General features: G+C 38.3%; 1 protein-coding gene across 3 annotated transcripts in view; it reads left to right on the forward strand.

The window, feature by feature from the left end:
- ASB15 (ankyrin repeat and SOCS box containing 15) overlaps positions 1-16,532 on the forward strand; it is a 41,242-nt gene extending 24,710 nt beyond the window's left edge. For all 3 annotated transcript variants that reach the window (XM_045191185.2, XM_024555179.3, XM_024555180.2), the window contains 5 exons: positions 2,272-2,517; positions 4,241-4,412; positions 6,485-7,055; positions 7,586-7,739; positions 13,527-16,532. In XM_045191185.2, coding sequence (XP_045047120.1) covers positions 2,272-2,517; positions 4,241-4,412; positions 6,485-7,055; positions 7,586-7,739; positions 13,527-13,699 — 1,316 coding nt within the window. In that variant the 3' untranslated portion in view covers positions 13,700-16,532. The remainder of the gene's footprint in view (positions 1-2,271; positions 2,518-4,240; positions 4,413-6,484; positions 7,056-7,585; positions 7,740-13,526) is intronic.
- The last annotated feature ends 2,881 nt before the right edge of the window (positions 16,533-19,413 follow it).

Raw genomic sequence — 19,413 nt, forward strand, 5'->3', positions numbered from 1 at the left:
CGTTCTCTTGGCTGAGCTGCAGATTGCACTGCTCATTCCTGCAGGAGTGCCCACGGAGTCTCTTTGCTCCCCTTGGCTAACGGGAGTGTCAGCCACCAGCAGATTCCTCCCCTCTCTGGCAGAGACTCACTGTGAGCTCCTGGCTGCCCAGCAGTGTCCATGGCTCATATCAGTGCCTCTCCATTTTCATCTCCCACTTCTTCTCCACTTGCTCACCTTTAGCTCTTTCAATGTGCCGATTTCTCAGGCATATTTTTTTCATTGAACAGGGAATCCTTTATTGAGTTATAGCTGTTCAAATTGTTGAGCTTCAAAGGGAGAGACGAAGGGGATCTCTCATGCTGCCATTCCTCTGATGTCACTTTAAATGTTAATCTTATCTGTGACTATGATTCCTCTTTCTTAATTTTCATACTAAAGAAATACAGTTGATTCTTGAATAACGGGTTTGTACTTAGTGGGCATGGGCCCACTAAGATGTAGATTCTTTTCCCCAGACACAGTTGGCCATTTGTATATGCTGATTTCACATCCGCAGATTCAACCAACCAAGGGTCAAAACATCATAAATTATTTAATTTGTATTTTACTTAGTTACATTACAGAAATATGGCACCTAATTAGTTTCCATTATTTCAGCCATTTATTGGTGAGGAATGTGTTTGTGGGTTAGCTTGGGAGGGGATCCCTAGGATTTGCATTACTTTTATGGGAAATAAAATATATTCTTTCAAAAAATTAAATTGTAAGTCAAGTTTTATTTTTAAAAGTATTTCAAGTTGAATATAGCATATATATGTATATATACATATATAGATATACATACACATACTGTTGTTTTCTGGAAGAAAGACTAACATCTCTAATCAGTATGTTCTCTGAGTCAGGCAAAGGAAAAATGCAATAAAAGCAAGAAGATAAATGAGGACACACCTCTTAGTTTGTTTAACTTGTTGATGTTTGCTCTGCTATAACACCAGCTAGGATGAGATAATTCAGTGTAATTAGAGCTGCCAGTGGCAAGTGGGTGATTCAGAGAAAGGCACTTGTGAACAGACTAATTTAAACACTGAGTAGAAGTAAAACTGAAATCTCAGTGCTGTGATGGTTTGCTTGCCTCCAAATGTAGTAGGAAAAGTTTGTCTTCATCCTCCATGAACGCCTTTTGGAGTCCTCTTCCTGGCCTTCACCTTAGATTCTTTCTGCATTCTGCCTCCAGTTGCCCAGGATGTTCTATGTGGCCCCTCGTGTCTTCCTGCCTTGCCCAGCAATGGCCCCAGACTCTGAGTCTCTCTTCAAACCAGACAGGATAGGCTTATTCCCTAAACTATGAATTCCACAAGTGAGAACCAAATCTGTCTTTTCCCGTTGTCCTCAGTGCTTAACATCTTGCCTTTCAGATAGCAAGCATGTACCAAATGATTGAATGAATGAATGAGACTGTATTTATCTCTATCTGCAGGGAGTAGCATTCATCTTACTGTTTCTTAATAAGATTTTGCTTATTGATGAGGGAAAGGCATTACATCTTTTAGAACTATTTATATCTAAGTTGAAAAAATCTGTTATTAATCTAAAGAGGGAAAACACTGTTAACTGTAATTTCAGCTACTAGAGATAAGCAGAGGGGGAGAGACAGCTGATTTTGTAATCCTCCGCAATTGGAGTACATTAGCTGTCATGTGCTCCATCTATTTAGAACAGTCAGCCCACCTAGATGCTAAACATTCCTATTGCTAAATTCCCATTAAGAGCATGGGAGACAATGGTTTATTTCATACTGCTGTCTTTGGGGGAGGGGGCATTATTTTTGGATGGGGAAAAACTTGATAACCCTGATTTACACATGTGGTTCCAAGAGCCTAGAAGTGATGAAAAGATATTATTAAGAATAAACTTAGCAGTTACTGAGATCCTAGTATATACTAAACATTTTACATATACTATTTATTTTATACAACCCAACAGTGGTGCTGTTTTGTTTATGAAGAAGTTAAAATTCAGAAAGATTAAATACAGCATTTAGCAATGTGCACTACTTTTCATGAAACTCTTGGACCTCCTCAGTCATGGTCTTAAAGAAAAGGTAGCCTCACAGTAGAAAGCTGGATATAAGAAATGAGAGGGGTATGAAAAATACAGTGTTCTCTTGTAGAAAGGGAGTAGCTAACATCTCTTTTGATATTAAATTTGGTAATTTGTTTAATGCCATCTAAGATATTCATGTTAATATACCTACTGTCAATTGTTCTTTTTGAAATCACCTTCAAGCTGTAAAAAGGGGCTCCTATGACATGGTGTCGGCTCTGCTCAAATACAACACCAGCCTTGACCAGCCCTGTATCAAGCGATGGTCGGCAATGCACGAAGCAGCCAAGCAAGGCCGCAAAGACCTCATAGCTCTGCTGCTGAAGCATGGTGGGAATGTCCACCTGAGAGATGGGTTCGGAGTCACGCCGTTAGGTGTTGCTGCCGAGTATGGTCACTGTGACGTGCTGGAACACCTCATCCACAAAGGTACGTGTAAAGCAGTTATGTGTTCCTGACTTTTCTCCTGCCTCTTGGATTTCCTCTTCTCCATTGCTCACTGGCTTCTCTTCCTCTCCTGAATGTAACTGGGCATCAGGCTTCAGTACCCAGCTTTCAACAGCACCCCAGATAGCCCCCCATTCCCCAATTCAGTTAAACCCTATTACACCCTATCACGGTTACCTGCAAACCTGCACACCCAGCCCCGATTGCTCTCTCTATAGACAGCCAGTTCTCACAGACAGCGCACCAGGGTTTCACACTCAATCTTCTCCTAAACTGAATTCCTCTTCTTTTACACTTTCGATTTAGTAATATCCCTTATCCAAGACTGAAAGCTTAAATTTATCTCTATTCTTCCATCACCTTCCTTTTCAAATCCAGTCAGTTGCTGAGCGTTACAGCGTCTCACTTACCTGCTCTCCTTGGCGGTCCCTCTGGTTTGCATCCTGGTCAGGCCCCTCACATCTTTTCTGGAAATGCAATTGTTTCTTAACTTTTCTCCAGGTTTCCAGTCACCCCCATTGGAGAATGCTTACCACATATTGAACTCAGCTCCTCTGCCTAAAGGACAGCTCCAATCATGTAAATAAGTCAAAGAATCCTCAGTGGATCCCAAACCCACTGACTCATGCACAAGTCCCCACTACATCACTCTGAATTGTTTTACTGGGTGTACCCCTCGCCACTACCATCTCGTATCCTGCACTCCAGCCAAATCAGATGAGAGTACTCCCGAGCATACCTCACATTTTCCTGTCTGGGTTTGGGTCAAGCCTCTGCCTTCATCTGGAATTCTGTCCCACATAATTCAACATCAGTTTCTTGAGACACCTCCCCCATAAAGCCTTCTCTAATTCTGCCCAACAGATGGTGATGTTGCCCCTCCTTTGAAACCTCCAAGTGTTTTGTGCCAACTATAGAACCAGGAATTAGGAAACCAAATTCTGAAACTGGTTTCTTCCATTTAATCATTGTCTGCCTCTAGCCAAGTGAGTTGAACAGCTAGTCCTCACTTTTCTCATCTGTAAATAAGGGCTTGGACCACATGATCTCCATGGATAATTGATTGGAAAAAGACTAACATTTTTGAGGCCCCCAAAGTGCAATCTCATTTAATTATTAAGTAAGCCCTATGACATTGGCTGTATTGCCCCAGCTTAGATGAGGAGGTGGAGGTAAATAGCTTGCTCCCAGCTCCCACAGTTGGCAGCAGGGCTGTAGTTTAAACACTGCCCTCTTTCCCTTACGAGCCTGCTAGCCCTGATGGCGCATCAGGGTTACAGTCAGTGTTCTTTGAGGATGTTTTGTTTCACTGCCCCTCTGATTTCCTTAGAGTTGTTCAACTTAGGATCTTCTGTTGAGTCACACGCAATGTTTACAGATAGAGTGCAGTTGATAAATATGTGTCAAAAATGAAATAGAGTGTCAACTGTTGTCTTGAAACTTAAAAGTCTAACTATCCCTTTTCCTGGGAGTATTTGTCTATTATAGAACTTGACTTACTTCTCAGATGTTCTAGTGATGCTAAGATTTTTTAATAAAGTGAAATATGCTGTATAATTGTCTATTAAAATGTTGAAAAGATAGATGCTCTTAACTTTATGGTTTTAATTTTAAGTCCTCACCAGAAAGGAAAACAGACTATCTTTAAGGAGCCTGTCTTGACAATCCACCCAGTTATCACTATGCCATGTGTTTACTCTGCCAGGGGGCGATGTGTTTGCTTTGGCGGATGATGGGGCATCAGTGTTGTTTGAGGCGGCAGGAGGCGGTAATCCCGACTGCATCTCTCTCCTGCTGGAATATGGAGGAAGCGGAAATGTGCCTAACAGAGCAGGGCACCTTCCTATACACCGAGCTGCCTACGAGGGACATTATCTGTGAGTGATGAATCATAGCATGATCATTTTAAGTTAAAAAATATAAAACTACATATACAGTATAATCACAAGTCTCTCTTTATAAATACCCCTGTCGTTAAAAAGAAATAGGCAAAATATTCCAAAGTTTTGTTCTCCTAAACACTTGATTTCCCCCTTTTTATATTTTTTACTTTAAAAAATTAAAAACAATTAATTACAGTTGACATATATTAGTTTGAGATGTACATCATAGTGTTTAGACGTTTAAATACCTTATAAAGTGCTCACCTCTGTAAGTCCAGTACCCATCTGACATCACACATAGTTACTACGATGTTATTGACTATATTCCCTGTGCTGTACTTTACAGCTCACGGCTGTTCTTATAATCGCTAATTTGTGCTGCTTAATCCCTTCACCTTCTTCACCCGTCCCCAAACAAGCCTGCATCAAGACACATCATATGTATTTTTGTACTTTATATATAAAATTTCTGCACTGAATGTGTACTACTTTTATAATGGGGAGTTTCTCTTTTAGAAAGAAGTTATACCTGAGAATTCTTCACAAGCCACCCAAATATGCCTTTCTGTTTTTTTAAATGATGCTACAGAGTTTCTGAAACTTTTACTCTTTGCAAAGAATTAAAATTTGTGAAAATAGTATCAATATTACTCTAATTATTTAGCAACATCTATGGATATTAGAGTATAATGTCAAATATATCATTGAGTAGAGAAGTTTCATTGTCAGTACAGATTTCTTTATTCCATAAAAAATGATTGGATACATTTTTAAATCACAAAATGTGCCACAATTGACACATCAATAGAAGTCTATAACCATTACTGTAAACTACTACCATGAGAGGTTTGTTTTAGGCAGTTAAATATATTTAATACATTCAAAAACTTTGAAATACTCAGGCTTTATCACCTTCAGTAGCTACATTAGCTAAGTGGCCAATGACATAATTGACTCTAAGTGACATGTTGTTAAAGTTTACCTGGATTTCTTCCCAGGGTGTTCATAAATTCACACATGGTAGCTCCGAATTAGGCACAAGAGATCAAGTTATCCTTGCTGGTGGCTTTCATAGATGTCTAGTTGGTCAGTGAAGTGTGAAATTTACAACTATCACTAGTTCTTAGAAACATAAGCTCTGGTTTGTTGTCTCTATTGGACTAATATAAGGTTGATGAAATAATAAAAACTCTTCTTATGGCTAGTAATTCAATTTCAAGTTATATTAAAGCAGACAGGAAGTACATGGCCAATATTAAAGTATGGACGGCTCAGAAGGCAGTGAAAGAAGAGTAATAATAATGAGAATTCAAGAGTCTTAAATTCTAATCCTTGCTCCATGTGTGTGTGACCTTGGACAAGTCATTTCACTTTTCCAGACTTCATATGGCTCTTCTGTTAAATGAAGGAGTTGCACTTAAGTGATGTTCAAGGTTACTTCCAGCTTTAAATTCCTGTGACTCCATGATTATAAAGATGATCAAGATTGTGAAACATTTCTCCATGGCATCAGATGGGCTTACTTTTCTATTTTTCATTAAACACCATTGGTTGCTGATCAATATTATGTTGTTTGGAGAAGAATCGAAAGATGGGGAAGGTTCCTGAAGAACCAAAATTCTAGGACCACACAATGATCCAGCATGATCCCCAGAAATATTTAGAATGGGAAGCTAAGTAAAAACAAGGCTGAAGAGCAACAAACCTACAGCTAACATCCTTCATAAGAGTGAAAGACGAATGCCTTTTCCAATAAAACAAGGAACAAGGAACAAGGAAAGTTCATGTCATAGCCTCTGGCTTTTCAATTACAGCCCATTTTCCTCCTCTGCATCAATAAAATTATGTTTATAACCTCTAAAAACTAAACTCAATTACACTAATGTAATTAGTAGTAAGTCTATGGACAAAGGTTAAATGTCTTTGTATACGATTATCTAGCAAAAGTAAAGGAAACTAAACAACCTGCATTCATTTGTCTAGTGAGGAAGCTGATTTAATTAACTTCTTGATTGTCTTCATGCCGTGTGGATATTTTATTTAAAAACAATTTTTTTTATTTTTAGTGCACTGAAATATCTTATCCCAGTAACATCCAAAAATGCAATCCGGAAAAGTGGGCTAACACCAGTTCATTCCGCAGCAGATGGGCAGAATGCGCAGTGCCTACAACTGCTCATTGAAAGTGGTTTTGATGTCAATGCTCTGCTTGATGACCGCCTTTCCAAGAGCTACGACGACGAGAGGAAGACTGCGCTGTATTTTGCTGTTTCAAATAACGATATCCATTGCACAGAAGTCCTTCTGAATGCAGGTGCAGACCCAAACTTAGATCCCCTCAACTGTCTACTTGTGGCTGTGAGGGCCAATAATCATGAAATTGTCCGGCTGCTTCTCTCCCATGGAGCTAATGTCAATTGTTATTTTATGCGTGTGAATGACACTCGTTTCCCCAGTGCCATTCAGTACGCCCTAAACGATGAGGTAATGTTGAGGCTGTTGCTGAATAATGGCTATCAGGTGGAGCTGTGCTTTGAATGCATGCACGGGGACATCTTCGGGAATTCATTTGTGTGGTCAGAGATAGAGGAAGAGGCACTGCCAGGATGGACCTCTTGTGTAATAAAGGATAACCCGGTGAGTTACATTCTTTCCTGCTGCATGTTGGGTCATCATCCTAATTTCCACTCATTTAGACATGTAACAAGAAAAGAAAAATCAACTCTAACTTTCATATTTTTCTTGTTCTTGAATATTTGTTGGCACAATAGGGGGACATAAACGCAAAACTAGGCACCAAAGATGGTGTTTATTTTTCTTGAAATGGAAACTGAATGTTGAAGAATGTGAAAATGTATACAATTAATAACTTATGCTCATCTGGTGGGAATATTGGGGCTAGAAGTGTGGAAAGAATAATCATGGGAAGAAGCATGATTCTTCCATGTTATGTTGACCACAATCACATCAGAGCCATGCATGTAGTAACTCCAGGGCCCACACTTTCACAGAAACAAGTAAATGATTTTTTTCTTTTGTTCATTATAAGGAGGGTATTTTTATTCCCTGTAAAAATATAAAGATAGTTATTTCCATAACAAAATTGAGTGTTTATATATATGGTATATTGAAAGTACTACTGAATTAAATTGTATGAATTCTCTCAGTTCTGTGAGTTTATTACAGTTCCTTGGATGAAACACTTGGTAGGCAGCGTTATTCGTGTATTAGTAGATTACATGGATTATATCCCTCTCTGCACGAAACTGAAGTCTGCGCTGGAAGTACAGAGAGAATGGCCAGAAATCCGACAAATACTAGGTAAAAACAAGTTTGCCTGCAGAAGTTTTTGTGAAAAATGTCTATAAGGGAAGTGTCTTAAGTTCATCTTTGATACTTTTTCAGTGCTACTTTATTTTCAGAATGATGTGTTTGAAAATCATCCTTAATATTTGATTTAAGACACTAATTTTTTGTTTTTCTTGAAAATTTCCAACTCTAATTTTATAATGGGTCATATCAGAACTATATTAACACTTAACTAGAACTCATTTTTGAAAGTTAACTCCCATAATATCATAAGTATGTAGACTCTAATCTCCATATGGGTGGGGATCTGCTGTTTACTTTTGTGTTTTCAAGGCTTAGCATAATTCCTAGTGTGTGGTAAGTACTCAATAAATACTGAGTAAATGAATGAATGGTACAAATTAGAATTATCCTTTTTGATATGCTCTCTCTCGGGTCTCTATTGACAAATTCCTACCATCAAAACTTTGTACTACAGACAGGCTACTATGTATTATCCTCTAGGTTAAGTTCCATTATAATCATAAAAGTGAATCTTATTACAAATGTTTCTATAAAATTGCATCTAAAATTACTTCAAATACATATAGAAACATAGAGACTGGAGAGGTTTTCTCTTTCAAAATATTAGTTTGGAAAAATAAACTTTAAAACCAACTTGGACATCAATTTCATGGAGCCTAAAGAAGCATGATGGAACTTTATATTTATATGTTCTGGTGCTCTTAATAAACCTAAATCAACCTTGAATGGAATAAGAAAAAACTCAACAACTTATTCTTTAGGATCAGGTAAATTTTATGTAAATTAGGTAAATTATATTTTTGGGTCAACAAGATGAAACTTCAATGTTGAGCTGATTTATATACCAAGTTTGTTAGGTATAAAGTTCTACAAAAATAAATATGAGTGATAAAGTGGTTTTTATTTAAACATTTAGTTTCAATTAGAGTCTCATATATTAAATTAATTTATCTGAATTTTGTGAGAAGGATGGAGACTTTGATTGGCTAGAAAAAGTGATAATTCAACCCAATGCAGATCTGGTGATAAGCTTGGATTTTCCTTAAATGCCTTCCCATGGAGTGAGTTCTACAAAAGCAGGAACCTTGTGGAAATAAAACTGGAATCTTAGAGAATCTGATGAGTAGTGCAGTATTGTGAGCCTAGAAACTGACCTCTGGGCCCAGAGGAAAGTTCGGATGAGATGAAATTCTGGCCTCCCCTAGGAGTAGGATTGCTGGGCTGTGTGTGTCATTCAGGGCTGATATTTCCATGGACACAAACGTCAATTTATTGTGTCATTCTTGTTTTATTGAGGAGAAGGGGATTTTTTATTTTCTAAAAAAACCCAAGGTAGTCATACTAGCTGTGTACTTTTGAGAAAGTTACTTAGCTTTTTTATCCAAGGTTTTCCCATTGCAAAATGGGGCTGTGATAGTAGTTACCTCATAAGGTTGTTGTGGGAATTTAAAAAGATGATGACTGTAAGGTGCTTAGCATACTATCTAGAATATTAAAAACACAATAAATATAGCTATTTAAAAACTATAATATTAGTATTTTTATATTATTTTATTACATGGTAATTTTATGTGAAGTATGAAATGTATATGTAAAGTATATCATGAAATCCTCACAACTTGTAGAGTTGGGTGTTATCATGCTAATTTTTATCAATAAAAATCAAAAGCCTTATAAGGGACCTATGTAACAGTCTGGACCAAATGAATTCATGGAAAACTGGGCTGTCTGGCTCCCTCTCTGAACTAAGGCCCACACTGGGCCTTATTAACTTCAAAATCAATCAGGATAGAAAAAAGGGAGAATCCACATAAGTGGGGTGGCAAACAAGATCAGGAAACCTCAGGGAGCAAGATACTGTATTTTGGATCATTGTGAGAAGACGACTAGGAAGCTCCGTTAAGTTAAAAGAGCTATCTTGAACCTAACTTCCTCCCAGAAATTTAGGAAAACTAAATTCACATAAATATGAACAACAGAAAATTATTGCAGTCAACTCTCATATAAATTTGTCACAAGACAAAATAGAAATAGACATGTCAAATTTGTAAAAAAATCTTGTCAATACTGTCGTGTAGGGAGAGCACACTGAGATGATGAAGTTCTAAAGGAAGTGATTACTGTAAAAGTCAGAACAGCAGTTCCTTACAGGGGAGGAATAAATAAAGCTTGGATGGATCGTGGAAGGAATTCTGGGGTGGCTGGGGCAGTTCTATTTATGGCCTGGGAGGTAATTACAGATGGTGACCTAATAATCACTTATAACTTAAGAAACTATGCATTTGTTCAGTTGCTCCATCTATATTTTATTTTACAACACAAAGGTTAAACATTTTGGAGATTGTAAGGACAAAAACTCCAGAACTTAGACAAATTAATTTTCCAAAGTTGTAGACATAGACAATAACAAAGCAAAAATTTGAACACTTGTCTGTCTCAATTCAAAACATAGGCTTTTTCTCCAATACCACTCTGCTTCCTGTCATACAGCAGACATTGCTTCTAATTGGTAATTAATTTTCCATGTGTTTATACTGAAAAAGAGTGACCAATTCTTAGGATTTAGAAGTGCAATCCAAGTAAAAATAAGAGGAAGGTTTTTGTTTTTTTCAGTCATAATTGCAACCAGAGTGTAAGTTAGTTGATTGCTATGACTATGGTTAACCACTGGATGTCAGGATTCCTCCAGGTATACAAGAGGCAGTGTATTTGTTTGTTTGCTTTTATATTATATTTTACTGATTATGTTATTACAGTTGTCCTGATTTTCCCTCTTTTGTCCCCCTCTACCGAGCACCCCCCAACTCCCTCAGATTATCCCCCCACCCTTGTTCATGTTCACAGGTCGTGCATGTAAGTTTGGCTGCTCCCTTTCCTGTACTGTACTTCACATTTCCAGGGCTATTCTGTAACTACCTACTGGTACTTCTTAATCCCTTCACTTCTCAGCCATTCTCCCATAGTCCCCCCCCCCCATCTCTTTATCTTTAACCTTTGGCATTTGAATTATGATGTGTCTTGGTGTGTCCTCTTTGTGGCCATGTTGTTTGGGACTCTGTGCTTTGTGGACTTGCATGTCTATTTCCTTCACCAAATTAGGGAAGTTTCCTTCCATTATTTTTTCAAATAGATTTCCAAGTTCTTGCTCTTTTTCTTTTCCTTCTGGTACTCCTATGATGCGAATGTTGGACCTCTTGAAGTTGTCCCAGAGGCTGCTTATACTATCCTCATTTTTTTGGATTCTCTTTTCTTCTTATTGTTCTGATTGGTTTTTTGCTTCCTTATGTTCAAAATCATTGATTTGACTCTTAGCTTCATCCACTCTGCTGTTGATTCCCTGTAAATTATTCTTTATTTCAATTAGTGTTTAGTATTATCCTTCATTTCTGACTGGATCTTTTTTATGCTATTGAGGTCCCCATTAAGTTCCTTGAGCATCCTTATAACCAATGTTTTGAACTCTGCATCTGATAGATTGCTTATCTCCATTTCTTTTAGCTCTTTTTCTGGAGTTATTATCTGTCCTTTCATTTGTATCATGTTTCTTTTTCTCCTGATTTTGGCAGCCTTCCTGTGTTTGTCTCTATGTATTAGGCAGAGCTGCTTTGACTCCGTGTCTTGGTAGTGTGGCCTAATGTAGTAGGTGTCCTGCAGGGTCCAGTGGCACAGCTTCCCCTCTCACCCAAGCTGGATACTCAAGGTGGATCCTTCATGTGGGCTGAGTACGCCCTCCTCTCATAGTTGAGCCTTGATTGCTATTGGCAGGTCAATGGGAGGGATTTACCCAGGCTAGTCAGCTGCAAGGATCAGTTGGGAACAATTACCACCAACCTCTGCCCTCTGTGGAGGATGAGCTGTGGGGGCAGGATGGTGGTACTCCAACATGGTCTACAGCTGCCCTGGGGTTTCCTGGGTGATGCAGGCCAAGATCAGCCCCCACTTGTGTTTTTCCTGGGGTCACCCTGCTGAATTATAAAGCAATCTGAGATTGCTGTTAATTGTGCCAGGCTTGGAGATTTCCAGACAAAGCCAAACTGTGAATGTAGGATGCTAGTTCTGGGCCTGGGGCTAAGTGAGCTTGGGTGGGCCCATAAATTGGGTGGGATGGAGTCTCTGGGGATCTCCAAGACAGATCAAACAGTGTTAGCTAGGTTGATGGAATCTTAGATACAGCACCAGTCTGCCATCTCTGTGGGGGAGAGCCCAGAAAATGGACAATGGCCTCTGACTGTCTTGATGCCAGATACCTCAGCCTCCCCTGTGTACATCACTGGTGCCCCTCAAGCTGCCTCCCTAGTGCTGGAGCCCAGAAAGAGTGAGTCTGAGTAGGTGAATCTGTGTGTGGGTTCTTTAAGAGGAACTGCTTGGGGGTCCAGTAATTTCTTCCACCATCTCAGTCTCAGCTGGTTTTGCAGCCAGAAGTTGTGGGGACTTATCTTTTTGTCACTGGAACCCTGGTTTGGGGGCCCTGGCGTGGGGCTGGGACTCCTCACTCTCAAGATAACCCTCCCAAATTTTTATCCACCACATGTGGTTGTGGGACCAGCATATTCCGTGTCTTCACCCCTCCTACCAGTCTGGATGGATGTGGTTTCTTTAACTCCATCATTGTCTGACTTCCATTCAACTTGATTACTGTTGGTTCTGAGTGATGGTTGTTCTATAATTTAGTTGTAATTTTGCTGTGGTTGTGCAAAGAGGTGAGCCATGTCTGCCTATGCTGCCATGTTGACCTGAAGTCTCAAGGTGGAATATTTGTTAGGGAAGAAGATTAAAGTGGTAATTTTTTTTTTAAAGATGGGTTTATTTTGCCTATTTTGGTAACAATTATTTTGCTTCAGTTGTTTTTGAAAAACATTATTTTCATTTAAAAAAGATAATCTAAATGTTTATAATCTCAAATGTAACATAAATATGATGTCTTTTATTTCTGAATTGAGTGATAGTTCACATTATTCAATGGTTACGAGGTACCAAGCACTTTTCTAATACTTTACATGAATTAATTTTTTTGGTCTTCAAACAACCGTAGGAGGTAGGTCCCACTCTTATCCACATTTCACAGCTGAGAATATCAGGTTCACAGGGGTTAAGTGACTCAGCTAAGGTTACACAAGTACTAACTAGCAGAGCCAGGGTTTTAATCCAAGCTAACTGTGTGTCGTGCTGCCCTTTCACTAGCTCATATTGCTGGGATAATGTATCAGCATTCAAACTGCAATATAATTAAAGTAAGAATTAAAAGTAAAGACTAACTCTGATATTTGGCATTAGGGTTTTTTTTTAACAAAATGTTTAGATGTCAGACACTGAAACAAACCTAAGAATCATGAACATGTGGAATCATTTGCATCAGATGTTTCCTGGATAATTTTTCATGAGAAAGATTTATAGAAGAGAGAAAAAGTAAAGAAATATACCTCTGTAATACTCAATTTTAAAAAAACAAGTAGGAGGAGATGTGAGTACTTGTTCTCTTAAATCAAGTCCATTCATTCATTTAATGTACCCTAGTTGAAGATGCCCTAGGAGCCAGACTGTATTTCTGACACAGAGACAGACTAAACATCTGTATTCCTGGAGATTACATGCTAGAGGGATGGTCTGGAAAGCTTAATTACAATTTGAATTTCACTTAAAGTCCCCAGTTGCTAACATGTGCATACCTGTTTTTCAGAATAACATCATTAATGCTATTCTAAAACAGTCTATATCTTCCAGGTCAATCCACTAATATTGGTTTTTATTTTTGCTTGTTTTCCCCACTCATTTCAGAGAATCCTTGCTCATTAAAGCATTTGTGTCGGTTAAAAATCCGAAGACTTATGGGACTCCAGCGACTCTGCCAGCCAGCCTCAGTGAAGAAGCTTCCTCTACCACCACGTATTCAAAGATACATATTATTTAAAGAGTATGATCTCTATGGACAAGAGCTAAAATTGCCATAATTTATAAATAATATTTTAAATGCCATTAAGAAGTATTTAAAAATGTGATTCCCTAAGAACATTTCTTGGAATCATTTTACATCCTTAAGTGTATTTAAATCCATTGACAGTTTTAAAATGGGATCCTGTGTTCTTATGAGAAAAGTGCATTTCCCATCTTTAAAAACCTTTACATTGTGATTTTTAAAATTCAAGTATATTTGAGACACAATGTTATATTGGTTATATTAGTTCCAGATGGACAATATAGTGATGCCACATTTTTATACCTTGTAATGGGATCACCCTACTAATTCTAGTAATCATCTGTCACCGTGCAAGCTTAACAGAATATTATTGATTATTTTCCCCTTCCCCTTTTCACCCATTGCCCCACCCCACCCTTCTGATAGCCATCCTCTGGACTACATTGTGATTTTTTAAAGCTAGTTAATACTTTTTATTTGAATTTCTATTGATTTTCTTCACTTGCAAGAAGTCTTCAAATTCTCCCTATCAAGTGGCTCCTACAATATCTATCAGCAAGTCTCTCCTGTGTTTATAAAACAAAGACCTACTTTTTCAAACCACATCTTCAGCCAGTCCTTGGCCCTTCCTCTCCTTTTTCTCATGGCCAAACTGCATGAGAGAGCTCCTTCCTGCCTGCAGATTTACACACTAGAGCTGGCTTCTGCTCCCTCCACTGCCCTTCTCAAAGTCCTTAAACACTTCATGTTGCTAATTCCAATGAGCATTCTTCAGTCCTTTCAACTGATTCCTGCACCATCTGACACTTGCCTGCTCCCTCCTTGAAAATGTCTTCCCTTGGTTTCCAACCTTGGTGTCTTGGCTCTCCTCCCAGACTGCTTTTTCTCTGGCTTCTTTCTGCGTTGCTCATTTCCTCTAAGCTTTTTGTAATGTCTTAAGCCTTCTTCTTATGCTACATTATCTGGGAAATTTCACCCATGTTTGCAGTTTTGATTACTACCTGTATACTCTTGACTACCACATTTATATCTGAAGTTCAGTCCTTTCTTTCTCTCGTGTGCCTGGAACCTGTGTAGACAATTGCCCTAATGGTCATGAACACCAAGATACTTCAAGTTCGACATGTCCCAAATGAACTCATTATCTTCCTCCACCAAAAGGCTCCTTCTCTTACATTCTCTAGCTCAGTGGTTAATGCAGTTATCAATTCAGTTTCCCAAGTCAAAACCCTGGACATTCGTCTAGACCATCCAAATTTCCTTACCCAATATAACAGATCACCAAACCCTGGTAAGTTTATCTCTTCAAATTATTTTCTACTCTGTTTCACTGATTTGGCCCTAATTCCAGCTCTTATCTCCATTTACTGAGATACTCTAGTGCTGGCTAACTGGCCTCCCTTCCTGCTGTCCTGCCTCACTCAACATGCATGCTACGCACAGTACCCCAGAATGAGCTTTTACAAATGTAAGTAGAGTTTCACTCCCCTGCCTAAAATTATTCCCATTGCTCATAGGATAAAGTCCAAATGGCCCCTCATGATTTAACTCCCTGTGTTCCTCCTCTGCCTTATCTCTTGATGTCTTTCTCAACCCTCCCCTTCAACCATATTAAACACATTTTAGAAGTTTAATCTTTGAACAGTGACTCCCAGACTAATGTAAAATCTATACATCAGTAGTTTTGGTTTCACTAATTTTAAAAATAGGGTCATTTATTTAAATATATAGAGAGGATCCCAGATAGAGGGAGAAAAAAATGCATACACACACATATGTGTATATATACTAATACATATATATGTATAAACATATATACTACTATCACTGTCATTTCATAAAAGAGAAGCCATTTTAGTGGCAAGAATAAGGCAGCCTTAAACTTGGTTATTAAAATGGAATGACTTTAGCTTTGGAAAGACTTACCACACTATCTTCGTTTTCCCATTGATGGGTGAAAATTTCATTCTGGCTGAGCAAGTACCTTAGGTTCTTTGTTTGGGAAGCACTGCTGCAGTATAGGTCATGCTCTCTTGCACCTCAGGGGTCTTTACACTTTCTTTTCTCTCTGTCTGGAATCCTCTTTCCATCTCCTTCCTCCCCTCTCCACTGCTTACCCTTCAGGTCTCAGCGTGGATGTTGCTTCCTCTAGGATGGGAGGCTCCTGCATAGCAATTCTCATGTGTTATCATAGGTGCCTCTGTTTGTTCTCAGTTGTCTGCCCCACTAGACTGGAAGCTCTGTGAGGGCAGAGTCTATGTCTACTTTGTTTTCCAGGGTTTTCTCAGGGCCAGATACATTCCCTAGAGCACAAAGAGAGTTCAAAAATTAGTCATGAAATATGTTAAATGAGTGAATGTTATACAAGACCCAGACAAAATAACCAATGACTTCACGGTAAATGATAATTTTTAATCTCTGAATTGGTTATATAACCTTAATAATGTAATTATTTAGATTTATTTTCCTTAGATTTTAATGTTTTTCTTATGTTTATTTTTATCTTAAGCGTTACTACATTGTTTCAATTGTAATACCTCACTGGTTGTGAATTTTTCAAATTGTACTTAGTTTTAGTGTTCTTTGAGACATAAATAAGTATAAAAATTACTTGTACAATTATGGCTATAGTTTTAACCCTTTGCATTCCCAATAGCTATATTTTTATGTAAATTAGACTGCAATGTATTCAATTAGAGCCATAATGTTTTATGTATAGGATTTCATGATTCCTCTGTTGCTCTCCTACTCACGGTGAAAATGCATTGTTACCTGTAATGGTGCACTAAATAAATAAAAATATTAGCAAGAATGTAAGTTTGCCATGTGATTTCAGATATGAAATAAACTAAAGCTTTGACATTTTCTTTAATGTAGTTTATATAAATATATTCAAGAAATACATGGAAAGTAAATACATGAATTCATCGCACATGCTACAGGTTTTGAAAATGGTTCTTTTGGTATTTGTAAAGAAGGAGAAAAGTGTACCCTGTGAAACTGAGGCAATTGCTGCATGCCAAATGGATTTGATCTTTTTCTTATCACATCTTGAAGTTTGTTAGCAATGTTTTTGTTTCTGAGTGGGCTGGATGGTAAGGAAAATTAATTTCTATCTAATTAGGACTCTGTTTCTCCAAGAATATGCCACTTTACCTGTGAGAGGGCAATAGCTGCTCCTCCCTATGAGCCTTAGAAGAGCCCAAATTTTCTACCGTGGCGCCTGTTTGACCACTGTGAAATCAGTGTGGTAGTTTGCTTTCCATGCAGCCAAGATGGCATGGCTGTTTTGGTCACTGTGGATTCTATTTTGTATTGTATGGAAAGCCTGGGTAGAAAGAAGCAGATTTGAACTCTCATTAGAGAGTGTCTTGTTTAGTTTTTCCATAGGTGGTCTTTAAATAGTATTTCCATTTCCAACTTAAAATAATTTCATAAGCACATTGAAATCAAGTGGCTCCTGAAGAGTACGGTTCATTTGGTTTCATTAGTCACAGGACATGTTTCCAGGCAATAGGATGACAGTGCAGAAAAAGTGAAACCGATGGTATAAACGTTGCACAGACAAACCAGTACACATGCGTCAGGCAGCATGGAAACCACAAATGAGACGCAATGCTTCATGACACAGACAACCACACTTAAGCCTCATTATTGACCTTTTACCAGACATTTCTACCCAAAGTCTGGTTTTAAGACACATCACTCTTATATATATTGTCACCTTCCAAATCAGAAATCATTTAGGAAATATAAAAACTGTAAACGACTTCAAGGTACTTATGGGGTAAAATGAAACACTACCTGTATATATTCATACTTTCATACACAGTACACATGTGTGACACATACACATATACATATATACATGCATCATGGTATGGCATATTAGCCATGCTGGAGGTAAGAACATGTACTTTGTAGTCAAGCGGAATGAGTTTGAACCAGGCTCCACCAATTATTAGCTGCTTGAATTTGAACAAGAGATGAGATAAATGTGTAAACATGTTATCTAACATAGAGTAAGTACACATGAAATGAGCTCTCATCATTATTACTTAGTGACAGCGATTAGTGCCAGAGTGGCAAAAGTTAGGAATCTTGGCTAATGGTTCAGGTCTGCAGATTGTCGTGCTTACATGTGAAAGTATGAAAAATAATGTTGGAGATGTATATGGCATCTTACTAGCATCAATAAATATTTTGAGAAAATTCTCAGGACAAAAACAGCAGGGAATTGTCCCTAGCATGTAACCGCTCACATTTGCTTTTACTTAGTAAAGCCCCGATCGTCAATTGTTGAACAGGGAAGAAAGGGCTTCTCAGGGGAAAAGGTGTGTAGAAGGAATAGGCTTACTTGACCTCGGTGGCCTATGTTTTGTAACCTCAGGGAGTGCTAGAGATGTCTGGGGATTTGCTGTTTTTGGAAAGAGACAGCCTAGTAACTTGAATCTGGTCACTGGGAGCGCCTGACTTCTAAGGTTGGATTAGCCAGTGATTCCACCAGAGGCACTTGACGGGCACTAACATTCTGTGCTTCAGATTCCAGTAAACTGGGAACAGCCATTTCTCTTGCTTTGGAATTCTTCCATCCTGGATCTCCCGAAGAGATTTAAGATAAAACTTCTTGGAAGCAGCCTGTAGTGCTGGATAAGGTAGAAGGTGTGGAGGGCGCTAAATGTGATACTTACCCTGGGATTGAGTGGGTGTGAGATACCAGTATCAGGTTCTCTCTGTGTGAAGCAAAGTGTGTACTTCTTTTCTCAAGGAAGCTATTTTTTATGCTTGTGGAAGTCAAGTAACTAGACAAGACATTCAATGGTCAACAATCTATGTTTATGAATGTCTGAATATCCCTAAGGATCTAGTTATCCCAATTGGTTTAATACTGTTTCAGTGAAGTGATAACTTTAATCATCTTTGCCTGGATGATAGTAAAATTCGCTTAGGCTTGACTCATTGGAAGCCCTTCGACTGTGATTCCAGACCTTTCATCGGGGGCCTGCCTTTCAAAATCACCAGAGGTACCCAAGAGACTAAATTGAAGCTGAACTTTACTGAGTCTGACTCCTACAGTGATTCTAGGGTATCTGAAGACCCTCTCCTCAAACAAAGTCTTTTATTAGACTATTAAATATAAGGTTTAGAAAGCAAGAAAGAGAGGTAGAATCAGTCACATTAAATCTTTTCTAAATAAGCTTTAGAAGGGAAAGACGGTGAGAACCCCAAGTCTATAGAAGAAAAATGGTCAATATTTCCTATGGATCAAAGGCTTAATTATTTGTTTTATGAATGTGGAAAGAATCTTAAGAAATATCTAGTTCACCTGAGTACATTCTGGAAAGACTACTTTAATAACATTGCCTTCAACTTGTCCTGTGTTTCACAGCTCACGGTGCATTCTGCATACAACATCTCACTGGATTCTTGCAGCTACTGGCAAGAATGTCCATCAGCTGGCAAATAAATACACACAATGTGGCATAACTATACAACAAAATAATATTCAGCAACCTGCTACAACATGGAGGAACCTCAAAAACACTAGGTGAAGTGAAAGAAACCGGACACAAATAACTATTATTATATGATTTCATTTACATAAATTGTCCAGACAAAGCAAATACAGAGAGATAGGAAACAGATTAGTGGTCCTCTGGGGCCGGGGGTTCGGAACAAAGGTTGGCTGCAAGTAGGCGTGGGGATCTTTTGTGGGGACTGGAAATGTGGTAAAATTGGATTGTAGTG

The sequence above is a fragment of the Desmodus rotundus genome, chromosome 6 (genome assembly GCF_022682495.2).
Source record: "Desmodus rotundus isolate HL8 chromosome 6, HLdesRot8A.1, whole genome shotgun sequence".
Lineage (NCBI taxonomy): Eukaryota > Metazoa > Chordata > Mammalia > Chiroptera > Phyllostomidae > Desmodus > Desmodus rotundus.